General features: G+C 39.1%; 2 protein-coding genes across 5 annotated transcripts in view; both read right to left on the bottom strand.

Moving 5' to 3' along the window:
- Positions 1-8,516, bottom strand: part of LOC123516515 (guanine nucleotide-binding protein G(i) subunit alpha) — an 80,894-nt gene extending 72,378 nt beyond the window's left edge. Inside the window, exon 1 of the mRNA XM_045275935.1 lies at positions 8,250-8,516. The gene's annotated coding sequence lies outside the window, so the exon portion shown is untranslated. The remainder of the gene's footprint in view (positions 1-8,249) is intronic.
- A 976-nt stretch (positions 8,517-9,492) lies between these two features.
- The window catches only part of LOC123516514 (cyclin-dependent kinase 12-like), a 44,247-nt gene continuing 36,677 nt past the window's right edge, over positions 9,493-17,062 (bottom strand). For 3 of the 4 annotated variants that reach the window (XM_045275932.1, XM_045275930.1, XM_045275933.1), the window contains 5 exons: positions 13,062-13,263; positions 12,663-12,934; positions 12,050-12,575; positions 10,758-10,911; positions 9,493-10,538 (listed from right to left, as the gene is read on the bottom strand). In XM_045275932.1, coding sequence (XP_045131867.1) covers positions 10,345-10,538; positions 10,758-10,911; positions 12,050-12,575; positions 12,663-12,934; positions 13,062-13,263 — 1,348 coding nt within the window. In that variant the 3' untranslated portion in view covers positions 9,493-10,344. The remainder of the gene's footprint in view (positions 10,539-10,757; positions 10,912-12,049; positions 12,576-12,662; positions 12,935-13,061; positions 13,264-17,062) is intronic. The other variant, XM_045275931.1, reaches the window with a different exon arrangement.

The following is a 17,062-nucleotide window of genomic DNA, read 5'->3' as shown; positions in this document are numbered from 1 at the left end:
TGGGAAGACGCGCGACACGCTGTCGCGGGTATACGTGTGTGTTGTATGTGTACACACACACACACACACACACACACACACACACACGCGCGCGCCCGGTAGCTCAGTGGTTAGAGTGCTGGCTTCACAAGCCAGAGGACCGGGGTTCGATTCCCCGGCCGGGTGGAGATATTTGGGTGTGTCTCCTTTCACGTGTACTACTCGTGTAGCCCCTGTTCACCTAGCAGTGAGTAGGTACGGGATGTTAATCGAGGAGTTGTGACCTTGTTGTCCCGGTGTGTGGTGTGTGCCTGGTCTCAGGCCTATCCGAAGATCGGAAATAATGAGTTCTGAGTTCGTTCCGTAGGGTAACGTCTGGCTGTCTCGTCAGAGACTGCAGCAGATCAAACAGTGAAACACACACACACACACACACACACACACACACACTTTATAACACTGAGGAACCTGTCGTTCAGTATTGGTGGTTCAAGAGACGTGCACATGTATGGTGAGCTTCGACACGAGGTTTGTAATATCAAAACATAAAAATAAACCGACTGATAGACATTTTGTTGGCTATGCCGCGGTAAAGTTATTTTAAGACAAGTAAGGCATCTGCCACGCCCTTCCCCACTTCACGGAGTATGTTATAACGGACGTGACAACCCGTTTTGTGCGTGAGTGTGTCAGTGTGTATAGAATAAGGAAAAAATTGTACTCTTATCATGAGTAAGACAAATGCCATGACTTATAGCAAAACGTCTGATGATGAGAGGATACACAATGCTATAATATTGACAAGAAGAGCATGCAGTAAATATACCAAGTTTGTGACTATTTTCTTAATTTTATTCGTGCTTTGCACTTCTATTCTCTTCATCTTATTCATTTCTGACTTAAAGATTCTCAACAACGTTATGATCCATTTACACCGTAGCTACTGATAGTGTTTGGCGGACTCCTACAATCTTCATCACCATGTTTCCTGCCTTGCATCCTGTTTCAGCCAAACTATGATTTCTAGAATAACACATTCTTTCCTTCACTACAAATGCTCTAATCATCTTTCTACAACTGTGATTCTGAGTATTTCTAAATGTTGTCTCCAATAATCACCGATAGGAAGATTCTAAAACATCTCTCGCATGACGTGCAACAATCTCGTGTTACATGAATTAAGGACATTTGCCTTCCGCCTCCCTTTCTTGAATGTAGCTATATGATCTTCTAAAGTTGTCAATACGAGGTCTTTGTCCAACACACGTTCAACAACGATCAGGTGTGTGTGTGTGTGTGTGTGTGTGTGTGTGTGTGTGTGTGTGTGTGTGTGTGTGTGTTAAGCAGAGAAAAACATTTCCTGTGACGTCATGGAGACTCACATCTGGTCTTTCTGGCAGTGATTCCTGCAGTATACTTTGGTCTCTGCCAGCCGCAGAGCAAACACACGTCTCGAATTTCTAGGACTCTCCTCGTACACACTCACAATGACAGGGCAGGCCAAGGTCTTGTGAGAGACGGATACACTACATCATAGATTCTTATTCTCAAGCATTTCAGCCTTGTGTCCCCGCTCCTCTGATGGAAGGCATTGAGGTTTTTAAGTGCGTTTTCATATATTGAAGTGGTAGTGGCTATGAACAAAGATTCCGCGTCAGCAGGTACTGGGAAAACAAACATGGAAACGGGGCTTAACATCTCTGTGGTCTTTGATGAAAAGAATCCTTATGAAAGAACAAAATATTTAAGAACAGTCCACAGTTCCATCCGCATTACGTAGTCAAATTGCATTCAGCATAACATTTCTCATTGAAACATGAAACGTAAGGAAGGACAAGATGCCGGTGAGACCCAATAAAGCTGTGGTTGTAGTATATTTTTAGGTGATACAAATGATTGATAGATTGATCGACTGAGACGAAAAGGAATGCGCCGCAACATCGTAGGCATATGACTCTATAATAGAGACAGAAGACCATTCGCAACGTCACGACCGGGGAGATCTGTAACACAATGAGGATCACACACACACACATTGTCGAAAAATGTAAGGAGCAACCAAAATTGTTCTATAGATTCATAAATGGAAAAATTAGACAAAGAGAAACAATAGAAAGGTTAAAAGGAGAGAACGGGATGGTGGAAGACCCAAAAACTATGGCAGAACTATTAAATAATAAATTCCAGGAGGTCTTTACTAAGGAATCTAAATTTGAAAGGCCACAGGGTAATAGAGAGACAGTCTATATGAAAGAGATTAAAGTAACCAAGCTTGAAATAAAAGAATTAATGAAGGAACTGGATGAAGACAAGGCAATGGGACCAGATGAAGTCTCAGGCAGAATACTGAAAGAATGTAGGGAAGAACTAGCAAGTCCTATATACAACATCATAAAATGCTCAATAGAAAATGGAACAGTACCAGTAGAATGGAAAAGAGCTGAGGTGGTTCCCATATATAAGAGTGGAAGGAAGGAAGAACCTTTAAATTACAGACCGGTATCACTAACTAGTGTAATATGCAAGATGTGTGAAAGAATAATAAAGAAACAATGGATCGAGTTCCTTGAAGACAACAAATTAATATCAAATAGCCAATTTGGTTTTAGAAAAGACGGTCTTGTGTAACTAATTTATTGAGTTTCTATTCTAGAATAGTTGATAGAGTACAAGAGAGAGAGGATGGGTTGACTGTATTTATTTGGATTTAAAAAGGCGTTTGACAAAGTGCCACATGCAAGATTACTATGGAAGTTAGAGGAGAAGGGTGGCTTAAAAGGAAGCACATTGAGATGGATAGAAAATTATTTGAGGGGGAGAGAAATAAGGACGGTAGTTAAAGATATGAAGTCCAAGTGGAGAGCAGTAGAAAGCGGAGTGCCACAGGGTCAGTATTGGCACCAATACTTTTCCTCATTTATATTAACGACATGCCAGAAGGAGTGAACAGCTACATAAATCTGTTTGCAGATGATACGAAACTGTGCAGAGTTATAAAGCAAAAAGAGGATTGTGAAATACTGCAAGAAGACCTAAATAAGATCTGGGAATGGAGCAAAAAGTGGGAAATGGAATTCAATGTGAACAAAAGCCATGTCATGGAAATGGGAAAGAGTGAAAGACGACCCGTGGGAATCTATAAGATGGGAGATGGAGTAGAACTGGAGAAAGTAAAAAAGGAAAAGGACTTAGGAGTGACGATGGAAGAAAACAATCAACCAGTAAGCCATATTGATAGAATTTTTAGAGAAACATATAATTTGTTAAGGAATATTGGAGTAGCATTTCACCACATGGACAAAGAAATGATGAAGAAATTGATAAGTACTATAATAAGACCCAGATTGGAATATGCAGGAGTAGTGTGGACCCCTTATAAAAAGAAACACATAAGGAAATTGGAGAGACTACAAAAAATGGCTACAAGAATGGTTCCAGAATTTGAAGGGATGACATATGAGGAGAGACTAAAGGCTATGGATCTACCAACCCTGGAACAAAGAAGGAGAGAGGAGACCTGATACAAGTTTTAAATTGATCAACGGAATGGACCAAGTGGATAATGAGAAACTGATCCTGAGAGAAGAATATGACATTCGAAGCACAAGATCGCATAGTAAAAAGCTGAGAAAAGGAAGATGTCTGAGAGATGTTAAAAAATATAGTTTCCCGCAAAGATGTATTGAGACGTGGAACAGTTTAAATGAAGAAGTAGTGTCTGCAACGAGTGTGCATACTTTTAAAGTAAGATTGGATAAGTGTAGATATGGAGACGGGGCCACACGAGCATAAAGCCCATGCCCTGTAAAACTACAACTAGGTAAATACAACTAGGTAAATACACACACACACACACACACACACACACACACACACCGCGTAGTGTAGTGGTTAGCACGCTCGATTCACACTCGAGAGGGTCCGGGTTCGAGTCCCGGAGGCGGCAAGCCTCTTAATGTATAGGCCCTGTTCACCTAGCAGTAAAAAGGTAACTCGAGGGGTTGTGGCCTCGCTTTCCCGGTGTGTGGAGTGTGTTGTGGTCTCAGTCTTACCCGAAGATCGGTCTATGAGCTCTGAGTTCGCTCCGTAATGGGGAAGACTGGCTGGATGACCAGTAGACGACCGTGGTGAATTACACACACAGAGGTCGCCATAAAGACTTGGGTCGCCACTTGCATAACGTAAACATCCCACTTCATGCATTTAAGTGTCACCACACGTAAAAGACAACTGACAGACAGTCTGTTGATGGTGATGACAATGCTTACATTAAGATATGTGTGTGTGTTAATGATCCACTACAGTGTGGTCTTTACTTCCTATACTATAAATAATCAACACGACAAAGCATATCGCCAGACCAGACACGGGGCGCACAATACATGTCGCAGTATTTCCTTACTTTCATTGAAGAGTGATCGGTTTGGAGTAAGAGCAGACTAGATTTTTCTTACGACGAGACAGAGCGTGGAGAGGAAAGAGAACTTCGGTTATCTCCCGTTTGTCACGGCAATACCCATTCTGAGGATACACAAACACACGCTGAGAGACGGAGACTGTGGTCCCCACGTGTTAAATCTCAATTATCTTATCTGACAAATAAATCACAAAACTTTGAGTATTACACAATACTTTTTTTTCGTTCAAGACCATTTCAATACACTTCATTACATAATATAAAGATTTCCAAATGTCCAGGTCATTACAAAACATGTGCTACTTAGGCAAGCTCAGCCACGATCATGAACTTTAAACATTAAGAACTCAAAATTTCTTGTGGTCTTGACTATATACCGGGAGTGTGGCCATGAAACATGTACATCATACGCCAGGATGCGCACCTTTGGAAACACGTGGACCACAGCAGCATCTTTCTTAAGTGGGAAGCCCCTAAGCAGCGTGGCGCCACCGAGGCCACGTTGTTCGCTGCACCTCATCAAGTATCCTGTTCCCCACCACTGTCCCACATCACCATCTCTCTAAAGTGTATCGTCGTCTACAATGTATCTATCATGCCCGTACTCATGTCCTTACGATCTGAATTGTGGAATACCTACCGATCTACAATTTAATCTCTTCCTTTACTCCTGTAGCTATATAGTTGCGATAACCCGTCTCTCCAAATCATAGAAGCTAGTCGACTTCATCTTTCTCAGATATATTTATCGCTACATGTCTCTCAACTGGCAACACCGTCTCGCTATTTGGGGTGAAATGCACCTTATCAAGTCTTTCTTTATCTAAGCCAATTCCTACTCGTCAGTGCCTGCAACTCTTGCTTTAGACCACCACCGATAGCGAAGAGAATTCCGTGAGCTGATACATCGCCGAAATGGATCGTGATAAAGAAAAAGAAAGGAGAAAAAAAAAAAAAAAAGGTGAAAAACAAACAAACAAACCGCTGAGGCACATCAAGCGAGGCGACAAGGAATATTGGCAGCAACACAAACTTTAATCAGGAACAGAAGTTGGCTCGAGATTTAGTAGAAAGAATGATAAGAGGAAGGAGATAACGAGATATAAGGGATTAATGAAGAAAATATATTCTTGTCCTGATTAATTTCAGCAGGTGCATCTCCCACCTCGGGAGACGGGAGACTTAATGAGCGGAAGAGGTGTGGACCCTACACAGGAAATTGTCGATCATGAATGGGAGGAAAAAGAAGGAGGGATGAATAACAGAGAAAAGATACCAAACAAGACTTGTGAGTGAAGAAAACGCGAAGCAATACGTATTTGCGTGGCCTCCATGAACCACTGCCATTATGTAGGATCTTGAAACACTTGAAAGACCTCCTTTATCAGACATGCCGACTGTCCTCTCTTGATCCGCAGACATTCCAACTATGTAATGCCAACAAGGGGCGGCGCGACGCAGGTTGCGGAGTGTGGAGGATCTAATGAGGCACCGCTGCCTCCCAGGAGGGTGTTGAATATCGCTGAATGAGACTGCCGCAGCACTCCGCCTCTGAAAGCTTCCTTCCATTTTACCTCTCCAGACGCCCCAAAGGAAACCTATTTGCACTGGTCCCGCGGGAGTGTCGAGATGTTGCAAGTCTAGAAAGTGCATTCTCATGCATTTTGGCGTCTCATCTCCATTACTTTTAACATGCACTGTAGAAGTTACAGAAGTTTTCGAGTGTCTTCGTAATTTTAATGATAGAAATATTTCTCATCATCAGTATGAACATATTTAGAAAACTCGAAAACTTTTGAAAATAAAATTGTTAGTGAAAGCCCTATATAAATGTTTCAGAACACTGCTTCTAAGCCGTCTGAGCAGACCTAAGGATTAAATTATCCCCTTTCCCAACATCTTACGTAACGTCTAATAAGGGACATGAACGAACATAATTCACCATAATCTACACGTAGCACTCATCACAGAAATATTTACTCTCTCTCTCTCTCTCTCTCTCTCTCTCTCTCTCTCTCTCTCTCTCTCTCAAAATTGATTATGGTGAGAATTTATGCAAAAGATTCTCGATAGCAGAAGTGTTTCAGAATATAGTCCACTGCATTCGTGTGCAAATTATCACAACAGTTAAAAAGTACGACTCCTTTTGTGAAGAGAGGAGCGAATATTATCCACTGAAGAGTCATTCCTTAATTCCTCTACTTATTGAGCGCCTCACGATGCTAGTGACAGTGCAGCCTTTACAGTCGTTCCTAACTCCCACAGTATACCAGCAAACCACTACCGTTGTAATCTTAACACCGTCAGCTTTTTTTCCTTTTTCCCTTGCGGGTTCCTGTTAATGGCACTGGGTATGATTTGACAAAGCCATTTCGTTAATTTTTAATTCTTAAAATGTTGACTAATATAAGACTGGCATTTCATTACATGGACAAAGATATGATGAAAAAAAACATCACAAGCATGATACGTCCAAGGATAGAATATGCAGCAGTGGTATGGTCTCCGAGCTCTAAAAAGGATATAAGAAAATTGGAAAGGATACAGAGGATTGCTACAAAGATGATGCCGGAACTAAAAGACCACATATGAAGAACGACTGACGGAAATGGGACTGCCAACCTTACAAGATAGAAGAGGATATGGAGACCTAATAATAATGTATAAGATAGTAAATGATATTGAAAATATACACAAAGAAGACCTGGTGCTGTTGACAGAAGAAAATGGAAGGACAAGAGGACATGAAAAGATCAGGATGAGGCTGTGTGAAGGATATTGGAAAATATAGTTTTCCACACAGAACGGTGGAAAAATGGAATGCATTGGATAATGAAGTTGTTACAGCACATAATGTGCATAATCTTAAGGAAAAATTGGATAAATGGAGACATGGAGACAGGACTCTATGAGCCCCACTCGAACCCTGTACAATACAACTAGGTACAGTACATAATGTGCAAAACCAGGTAAATACATACACACCTCATCAATTCTATATTCATAAATTAATTCATATCCTAATAGCTATACATATCTTATTAACATAATTACCTAGGTAATTGTTCCAGAGTATTTCGACATGAATTAATCGCACTAATTTATTTTGGCAAGTAGGTATACATAAAATCTAAAATTTCCTTTTTTTTTTTTTCATGTCTGCTGATCAGCTTATTATTTTCAGCATCATTCTGTCATATCTTCAGTCTTTGGTCTAAATTCATCTTTGAAATTTATCATGAGCTAGTAATCTGTAAGACGAAGATATTCGTACAATAGATACGCAGCTATACCGCTCCAGACTTTCCATCGCCATATTCCATGTTTCATAGGCTCTAGTCTAGGGGATATTTCAAAGTTGTCATGATTCCAGTGCCAGTAAAAAAAAAAAAAATAATAATAAAAAAATATATAGCTTCCATCTATTTTTCGATCTATTTTGACCATATCGCAGCAATCCCCACCCGAAAAGGCGAAAACCCCGTTTTCCCGCCAAGTTTGTTTGGAGTTACGAGCCGAAAACAGTAGAGTGGTGTGCCTCTCCTAAATATTTACCATTTTTATATGATTAATACAACAAAATTACCGAGTAAGACTAGTAATATATATATATATATATATATATATATATATATATATATATATATATATATATATATATAATTTCATAGACCTGATGAAAAATGCATTTGAGAATACTAGCTTTATTAATGGCATTGCGTGAATGGACTGGTGGGAACTTGAAAGGAAGAGGTACAGTAGCTATATACATGATGATGTGGATGCCATATTCGTCACATCTATTTCCTTAGTCATTAGATATTACAAAGTGAAAGAACACACGCTGCCTCACCTTGCCGATGTGTTGAAAAGAGTCCTAAGAATTTCTTGGAGTGGATGTCACTTTGAACACTCGTTTGTTTATAGCAAACACCTTACTTTTGAGTTATTTACCATAACTGTAACTTATCTTCATTTAGTGCAAATCGCTGATGAAACAAAAAATATAAAAAAAAATGCAGGTAAATAAATCAGTAGTCGAAAGTTAAAGTTGCAAGAATGCAGGGAGTCCCGCACCACTCACGCACATCCACCACTAAGCGCCACCACTCTCACACTGTCAGGCTCAGCTGTCACCCCGGCTCAGCCTACAGGGTCAGCAATACGCGCCAACAACTTACAGCGGCTCGCAGCCACGACCACGCTTCTGCCTTCTGATTGCGCGCTCCTTTGGCCCTACCCCTGCGTACATAATATATATATATATATATATATATATATATATATATATATATATATATATATATATATATATATATATATATATATAATCTTCGAATCCCACCACGTTATGTCTTGAAACTTCGTCATTTATCGAGTGGTTTAAAACTACCGACGTCACCATAATACCCAGGTTCTTGGTGAAGGTGTAATTGCCTTACACAAAAGATGCCCTTGGGTGGTGATATGGGCCCTAATATGTGTACCGCTATAAGTAAAATAGCCTGCGCCACTAATGGATGGGAGCTGGACGGCGCTTCCCATATTCAAGTGCACCTATAGGTACTATAAGCTATAATATATATATATATATATATATATATATATATATATATATATATATATATATATATATATATTTTTTTTTTTTTTTTTTTTTTCAGAGAATGGGAGGCGGATCATGTGCTCATCTTTATTGCTTTACATGTAAAATAAAAGTAAATACCAGCCACAACCAAATTGTTAATATATGGGTAATCTTACTGCAGATACGTTATAGTTTGATGATTCATCACCATCAACCCATTCTATTCACAAATATGTAACATGGGTTGGAGTAATTATACAAAAATTGTCAACATCTCATGACTGTCTGTTATGAATGGTTCCCAATTAAAATTTTTCAGTCTATTTATATTACTAGTGATGGTGATAACATTAACAGAATAATGAAATTTTATGTAAGTGATATTATTTCCTGACTATATAGAGGTAATGTCTGTGCACAAAACAACTGTTTTTAAAATCATTTCCACACATCACACATAATAATTTCAATTTCAATATAAAGTAAGGGCCATATGGAATACAAGACATTATATTTTAATACATTTGTTTTATTGATATAAAAGTTACCATTACAAACCAATGGTACACTTTGAACTATAGACAAATTTAATTTTAGTTGTAATTCTACACAGTTGTAACAACCTGCAGGGCTCAGCATCCCACGAGCTAATACTGAGGATCTGCAGAGTAGAGATGCATAATTTAGATTTACATATATAATACACATCACAGTTTCAACAGCCTGACAGCTGATTAACAGGTATCAGACCATTAGCTTATGGGCAAAAAAAATTGTCCATATATGTATGGTCTTTCTTTTTATACACAAGCTCAGTTATCAACCATTACAGTCATGTGGTCATGGCCTCAGCTTAGTGAAATGTGATTTCATGGAATGTATGAACATCTTCTTTATATAAATGGAGAAACAGAAGCTGTCATTCACCCACTTACCTGATGTCTATATATATATATAGAAATATATCTTCCTATTCCAGGATAGTATACATACTTCAATCATTAATGATCGATTTTTATCTATCATACTTCCTGAATGCCCATGAGCAGCATCTTATAAGTTACTGCTACTGAAAAAATAGTGCACTATTCTTATAGATGCAAGGAATTCTTGCGGTAGTACAATACCCCTGGGTGAGGATAGGGTAATAAAGGAACAAGGCTGACTGCACAACACCTGAGTACCCCACACATCATAAAACTCTGCTCACCCCTGTACACTTATTTACACAAATTGATAAAGGCCATGAAAGTTTCAGTTGTAAGATCCTCATATAAAGAAAATATGTAATTAACACATTTTTATTAAATAACATTCTTTCAGAGTTTATATGAACCTACTAAATTGCAGACGATGGAGGTCATGTGACACGACCAGTGTTGTTGTAGCGGTGAGAGTGGTCAGTATGTTGGCCACCCTGACCCCTGACTGTTGAAGCAGATCCAGGAGTCAATCCTGACACAGGCAAATTGAACATGGCAAATACTTGTGACAGAACTTCTCGAACACCATCTGACAGCAATCCAGTATCGCCTTCACCATTCCCATATAAAGCTGCAAATTATCTATAATTAGTTCCTGGAAGGAAATGCAATTTCCTAAGTATTTGATTACCAGACTAATACTTTCACAAGTGATATCTAGGAGAAAATGCACATTGTATCCCTTAGGCTTTCACATTAAACCACACATTATGCACTGTAACTGAACATGTTTCAAGAGTAAGAAACACAAAGATCACCTTTACCAATATCTAGTGTTATTATAACTTACCAGTTGGGGTAATAACAGGTTCACTTGGTTCCACTGGCACATCAGTCACATCCACCATGGCTGAGTCTCCACGCACACGTCTCTCTCGAGCTGTGGCTGCCAGTAACACAGCAGCATTTAACCGCTCCAGCAGCCGGCGCATACCCAAGTCCAGCTGCACATTAATATTAGAATTAAATTGCATGTGTGTGTGTGTATGTGTGTGTGTGTGTGTATGTGTGTGTGTATGTGTGTGTGTGTGTGTGTGTGTGTGTGTGTGTGTGTGTGTGTGTGTGTGTGTGTGTGTGTGTGTGTGTGTGTGTGTGTGTGTGTGTGTGTGTGTGTGTGTGTGTGTGTGTGTGTGTGTATGTGTGTGTGTGTGTGTGTGTGTGTGTGTGTGTGTGTGTGTGTGTGTGTGTGTGTGTGTGTGTGTGTGTGTGTGTGTGTGTGTGTGTGTGTGTGTGTGTGTGTGTGTGTGTGTGTGTGTGTGTGTGTGTGTCCACGACAGACAAGGCATGATAGTGTATGTACATCCCTATGTACATATTTTACACTGGCATAAGTATTGCCCTGTGTTAGCAAATATTTATGAAATTTGCATTAATGTATGTGATTCCACTTTGTCCACCTGATAGCTGATCACAGGAACCACTATCCCTAGCAATTTCCTTGCAAATCACTAAAGCTTCTGAATTAATTGTGTGTAAGTATTCTCTGGTTTCACTGAAAATTTATTAAATGCATAAAGCCTGTTCCTTTTAACCAATTGAATAGGACAAGAGGCCATAACAAAATTGTCCCTGCACATTTTTGTATACACGCTTCATACCTCAACATTGAAAGTATACCTTCCCACACGAACTTCAAAAAACGTCTTCAATTACTTTCATTTCCTTAATGCAGGGAATATTACCACCATAAAACTAGAAGGTTTTTGCAACCCTTAGATATATTTCCTTTTTGTCACTTAACTCGCATTGTATCTGCTTTCTTACAACCAAAACTACAAGGTCTTTGCAACTCCTAGATATATTTCCTTATTGTCACTTACTCTCACACTCTCTCTGCTTTCTCACAAGTATCTGGTAATATTTCCTCAGCTAATATTCCTGGGCTACATAACATAAAAAGAAGGCCTGATCCTGCCATTTATGTCTGCTGCATGGAGCATAAAAAAAAAAAAAAAAAAAAAAAACTCAATCACATTATTAAACTTAAATCACATAATTAAAATTAAAGTGACTGGTTAGTGACTTGCAAAATATTCCAAATCCTATAACCACCATCTTGTTATAAAAGACTGTTATATTTACCTGATCACTTGTTAGGGCAGCCAGCTGACCAAATACTACAGTCTGTCTAGTATTGATCAGATGGGCAAGGTGATAAAGCTGGCGATACAAGGGGTGAGACTCGTCATGAGCTACTGGTGGCGTGTTATAACGATGGCCCACATGGGGTGGAGTAAGACTGTCTCCTGTTATTGCACTTGGTGGAGTGTGTGATCCTTGACCTCTATAATGTACAGGTGGTCTTGGGGAATTGCTGCGAGAGGTAGGCAGGCTATTGCTCAGAAAGCCATCTCCACTGTTGCTCTCAAGTCTCCTGTTGTCAAGGCCAACCTCCTCAGCTCCACCTCGATACAAAGGTCGTTGATCTTTGTGGGTTCCAGTGAATCCCTGTTGGCCAATCAGAGGACCAACAGGTTTTCCAGGAACAGCCTGGGGTCCAGCAACATTGCCAATTGCTGCTTCCTGTTGCTCCTTGAGTTGACGTCGTCGTCTCTTGCTCCAGAGTTCATGACAATCCTGGTACTTTGGAAGTGGTGGTGGTTCCATTCTGCAGTAATAAGTGAAAAAATTAAAAACTCAAATAACTAAAACCTGAAAATAAATCGTATCAACATTATGTTAGATAAATACTTACAAATCAGGATCCACATTCTTCAACCATGTTCCATTGAGAGCGTTCTCAGCACTGATACGTTTTGAAGGATCAAGTTTCAGCATTTGATCTAAAAGTTCTAGGGCCGGCTGAGGCATTTTATCTTTAAAATCTTCCATAATCCTCCTCCTATATGTCTTTTTTGGCTTCATGGTACCCCAACCAGGTAATTTCACTATATCAGGCCAATCTGCTGGAGAAGGTGTCCCACAAACTCTAGATATTACATCTAGTTGCATGGGCTCTGTACTCGCCTGTGAATATAAAGAAAAGAATACACATTATGCAATTTGCAACACGGATACATGAAGTATTGTAGAAATACAAATTAAAGTGACTGATGATCACTTAAAAAATTGATCAGAAACCATAAAAACTCACTTGAAACAGTGGACGTTTTTGGAAAAGTTCTCCAAGAATGCAGCCACATGACCACACATCAATGGCAGGCCCATAGCGCTCTTCCCCCAACAGCAACTCCGGAGGACGATACCACAGAGTGATGACTTTATTGGTGTAGGGCCTTTCCTTATTAGAGCTGAATAATCTTGCCAGACCAAAGTCACCCAACTTAATCTGACCTCTGGATGTAAAAAAAAATGAGATGTAAATATTCTCAGCACAATTTCACTGAAGATCTAAATACAAGCAAGCCCCATTTAACGAAGGTTCACACAACGAAATTTCGCTACAACGAAGGTTTCATTTTACTACCATCTGCTCATTTAACGAATACCAAACTTGCTTTAACGAAGTTTTATCCAGGTAATTTTTTCCAAGTTTGAAAGCCCTGCCGTATCACGTAAGCTGACAAGCTTTTGAATACACTAGCAGCCGCAAATACTAAGGCCTGCCTCAGGAGAAATCCTGGGACACCTGTAGAATCAAGATCAAGCCTCTCGTGGACAACACGCACCACTCACTCCCATGACAGCGTCAGCAGCAGCTCGTCTTCACTCGCTCAACTTACCACCAAAACTCCTTGCATTGCAGCCTAGCATTCCTAAGAAGACCAGGAAGTCTCTTACTCTCGAAGTGAAGCTGGATATTATTCACAGACACTAGAGAGGCGAGAAAACTATAGCATTGCTGGCCACCATCTTGACTCCATCTACTGTCTCTACTATTTTCAAGTTAACAGACTATTAAGAAGGCTTGTGAGACTGTATCTTCCTTGCATGCTAAAAAAAACCACCTGAACTCGTGACTCTACAATGGATAAAATGGAAAGCCTTGTGGAAATGTGGTACATAAGTTTTGTACGCGGTACAATGATGCGCCCTTTGTTTACATTCCACAGGTTGCCGGTTAGTGTCTTTCCCGTTTCACTCTCCCTCCCTTCATAAATTTAAGATCATCACCATTATAAAGCTACCTACATACATACATTAGTGTACATTATAATGACTTAAATTAAATTTAACTGCCTGAATGTTAAACTTCATAATTTTTACTTTCATTAAACCATTCACCGTACTATGATGCACTCTCGCTTTGCTTACTCTCAGTGGAAGTTCAAGTCAGGGGTTATACTTGTTATAATCGGTTTGCTTAACGAAGTGTTTTTTAGGAACGTAACCCCTTCGTTAAACAGGGTTGCCTGTATACAGACTTCTCCTTAAAAAGTAAATAAAATAAAAATAGAGAAATAGATAAAAACAAAACATGAACAATCTCTACATTGGAAAATTAGAAACAAGAAACTGTCAGGTTACACAAAAACATCTATTTCTGTTAATGAGAAAAAACCTGACCAACCTTGACAATAATATAGTGTCCTTTCAGTCTCTAGTCTCAAGCATGAACAGTTTCATTCACCGATGAATATTATTGTCACAAAATTAAATATTTTCAGTTTTCAAAATATCTACATTCTTAATGTTAAATTCATACAAAATTCTATTTTTTTTTTTCTTCACTTTGAGCCAAAACTTTCACTGCTATCTCTTTTTGTGTTATCTATTGGATGTTCATATGAAAACAACTAACTCACAAGTTTCTCAATTCTGCAAGTTAAACTAACTACCATCCAACAGTCTCTCAGCAATACTAGTCAAGTTAACTGCTATACATTAATACCTCATCTTTACCAGTCAAAATCAACAGTTCAAACTCTATAGTCCAAAAATTCCTTGATTGCTCACAAGTTTGCTTTCCACATCTGTTTACCTCTTTAACACATGCACTATCTTAAAAACCATCATCCACTTTTTTTCAAATATTCATCTTTAGTTTCCTTCACACACATCTTATAAATGTAATACACCACTCTAAATCTTTAAAGTTTCATTTCACTAGGCTCATTAAGATAATGTCATCTGCACACAAACACATTGCTGACACCGCACTGTCAAGACGTTGCTGAGCAGCTCCCAGGCAAAGTGCTTCAGCAGGCATTGGAGGAGTCTGACCTAAACGTATGTACAGGGAGTAGGGGTCCATAGGGTTCTGTCTCCATAATAAATAAGTTTTAGATCGTATGGACGGAAAAAGGGAGAGAGAAATGGAACTGGGTGACTCGGCCAGACGTATGACATTAAAACAAATGCCATCTTGTGAAAAACAGCAATTTATTGAAACACCTGTTGGACTGAAGAGATTGACTGACAATAAGAGACAAAAGAGGCAATATGAGGAGGTTGATAAATGTGGAAAGAGAGATAAGGTACATGAAGGAAGTGATGTTGAGTTTAATGGACAAGCAGGACAGACTGATAACAGAAAACATAGAGCTGAGATTGAGATTAGTCGAATGTGAGAAGGTCAGTGTAATCAATCAGAAATCAAAAGAGAAACAGGAGATAAATAAACAAAATGATTTACTAAAAGCTACATGTCACAAATATGAAGACTCCTTAAGGAGCCTACAGAAAAAAAAATAAAAGATGGGATTGAGGACAGAGCAGAAACTGGATTGGGTGAAAAGAAGCTGAAGGAATTACAAAATGCATGGAAACAAGAACAGGAAGAGGAAAAAGTTAAATTTTCAGAGGTAGTAAAGAGACAAATTCAGGAAAAAACAAAAGATGCTGTTATACAAGTAATTAAGGAGAAAGATCTAGTGAGATACAGTGGATAAGAGGAAATGTTTTGTGATTTTTGGGATGAAGGAAAAAAATTCAAACAAGTTCACAAGAAAGCATGGAGAGAGAAATGGCCAAAACTATTATCAAACAGGTCCAAGACAGCACACAAGAGTTGGACCAGGAGGTGGAGGAAGTGATTAAGTTGGGAAGAATTAGTGAAGGGGGTAGGAGACCAATGAAAGTGAGAATGAGATTGCAGGTGGCAGTGGAGGAAATTATGACAAGGAAAAGGGAAGCTGGCCGATGATACTGAACATAAAGATATATGGATAAAAAGGGATATGAACCTAGAGGAGAGGGATAAAAGAGAAAGTGCTAAGAAATGAAGCTAAGGAATAAAACGATAAAAGGATGGAGATCGAGAAAAAATTTTTTCTACTGGTAGGTTCTAGATATGAGACAAAAGAAGCGGTATCTACGGAAGAAGGAGGAGGTCATGGAGGAGGCAAGAAATTAAGAGTGACGTATACTAATATAGATGGGTTGTCATCCAGCGTGTTGGAGGGTAGGAATTATTTGTAAGAAAAAAAGCCAGATGTAATGTGCATTGCTGAAACAAAACTAAGAGCAGAGATCCATGTTAACTTTAAGGAGGAGGGATATAATAGCTGGAGAAGAAACAGGAAGGGTAAAGGGGGAGAAGGACTGCTAATAATGGTTTGTGGTAATATATGTGTGGAGGATATGCAATATGGTGAGGGCAAGGTGGAAGCAATGGGAGTAACAATCAAAACAGAGGAATTGAAAAAAAGAAAAATCATAGTTACATATGTGCCACCTGAGTCAAATACATGGGGAACTGAGGAACATAAAGATATGCAAAAAGAGGTGATTAAGTGCTTAGATAACATGATAAGAAAAGATAGAAGAACAATTTTAGTTGGAGACTTTAACTGCAAAAAAAATAATTGGAGAGAGATGGAAGTAATGGATAATGCTGGACAGTGGAGCGAGAAGGCGTTACAGTTGACTATGGTAAATACAATGGACCAGTGGGTGGAGGAGTCAACAAGATTCCAGGGGGTAAGAAGAAACATCATTGCTTGACCTAGTATTCACATAAAAACCAAAGCCTCCTCCCCCAGCACACAATACCTTAATCCAATTGGGAGAAGTGATCATGTGACATAAGAGCTGGAAATACAGGAGGATGGGATAAGATACAGAGATGACAACAAAAAAGAGACTAAATTATGCAAGAGTAGATTTTGAAAAATTAATTAAATGGAAAAACATTATGTACAACAGGGCAATACAAGGGAAATATGAAATATTCTTACAGAAATATATCATAGG

This window comes from Portunus trituberculatus, chromosome 41 (assembly GCF_017591435.1).
Source record: "Portunus trituberculatus isolate SZX2019 chromosome 41, ASM1759143v1, whole genome shotgun sequence".
In the NCBI taxonomy this organism is placed as follows: domain Eukaryota; kingdom Metazoa; phylum Arthropoda; class Malacostraca; order Decapoda; family Portunidae; genus Portunus; species Portunus trituberculatus.
The sequence above is the reverse complement of the archived record's forward strand: the minus strand, read 5'-3'. Positions and strand labels throughout refer to the sequence as shown.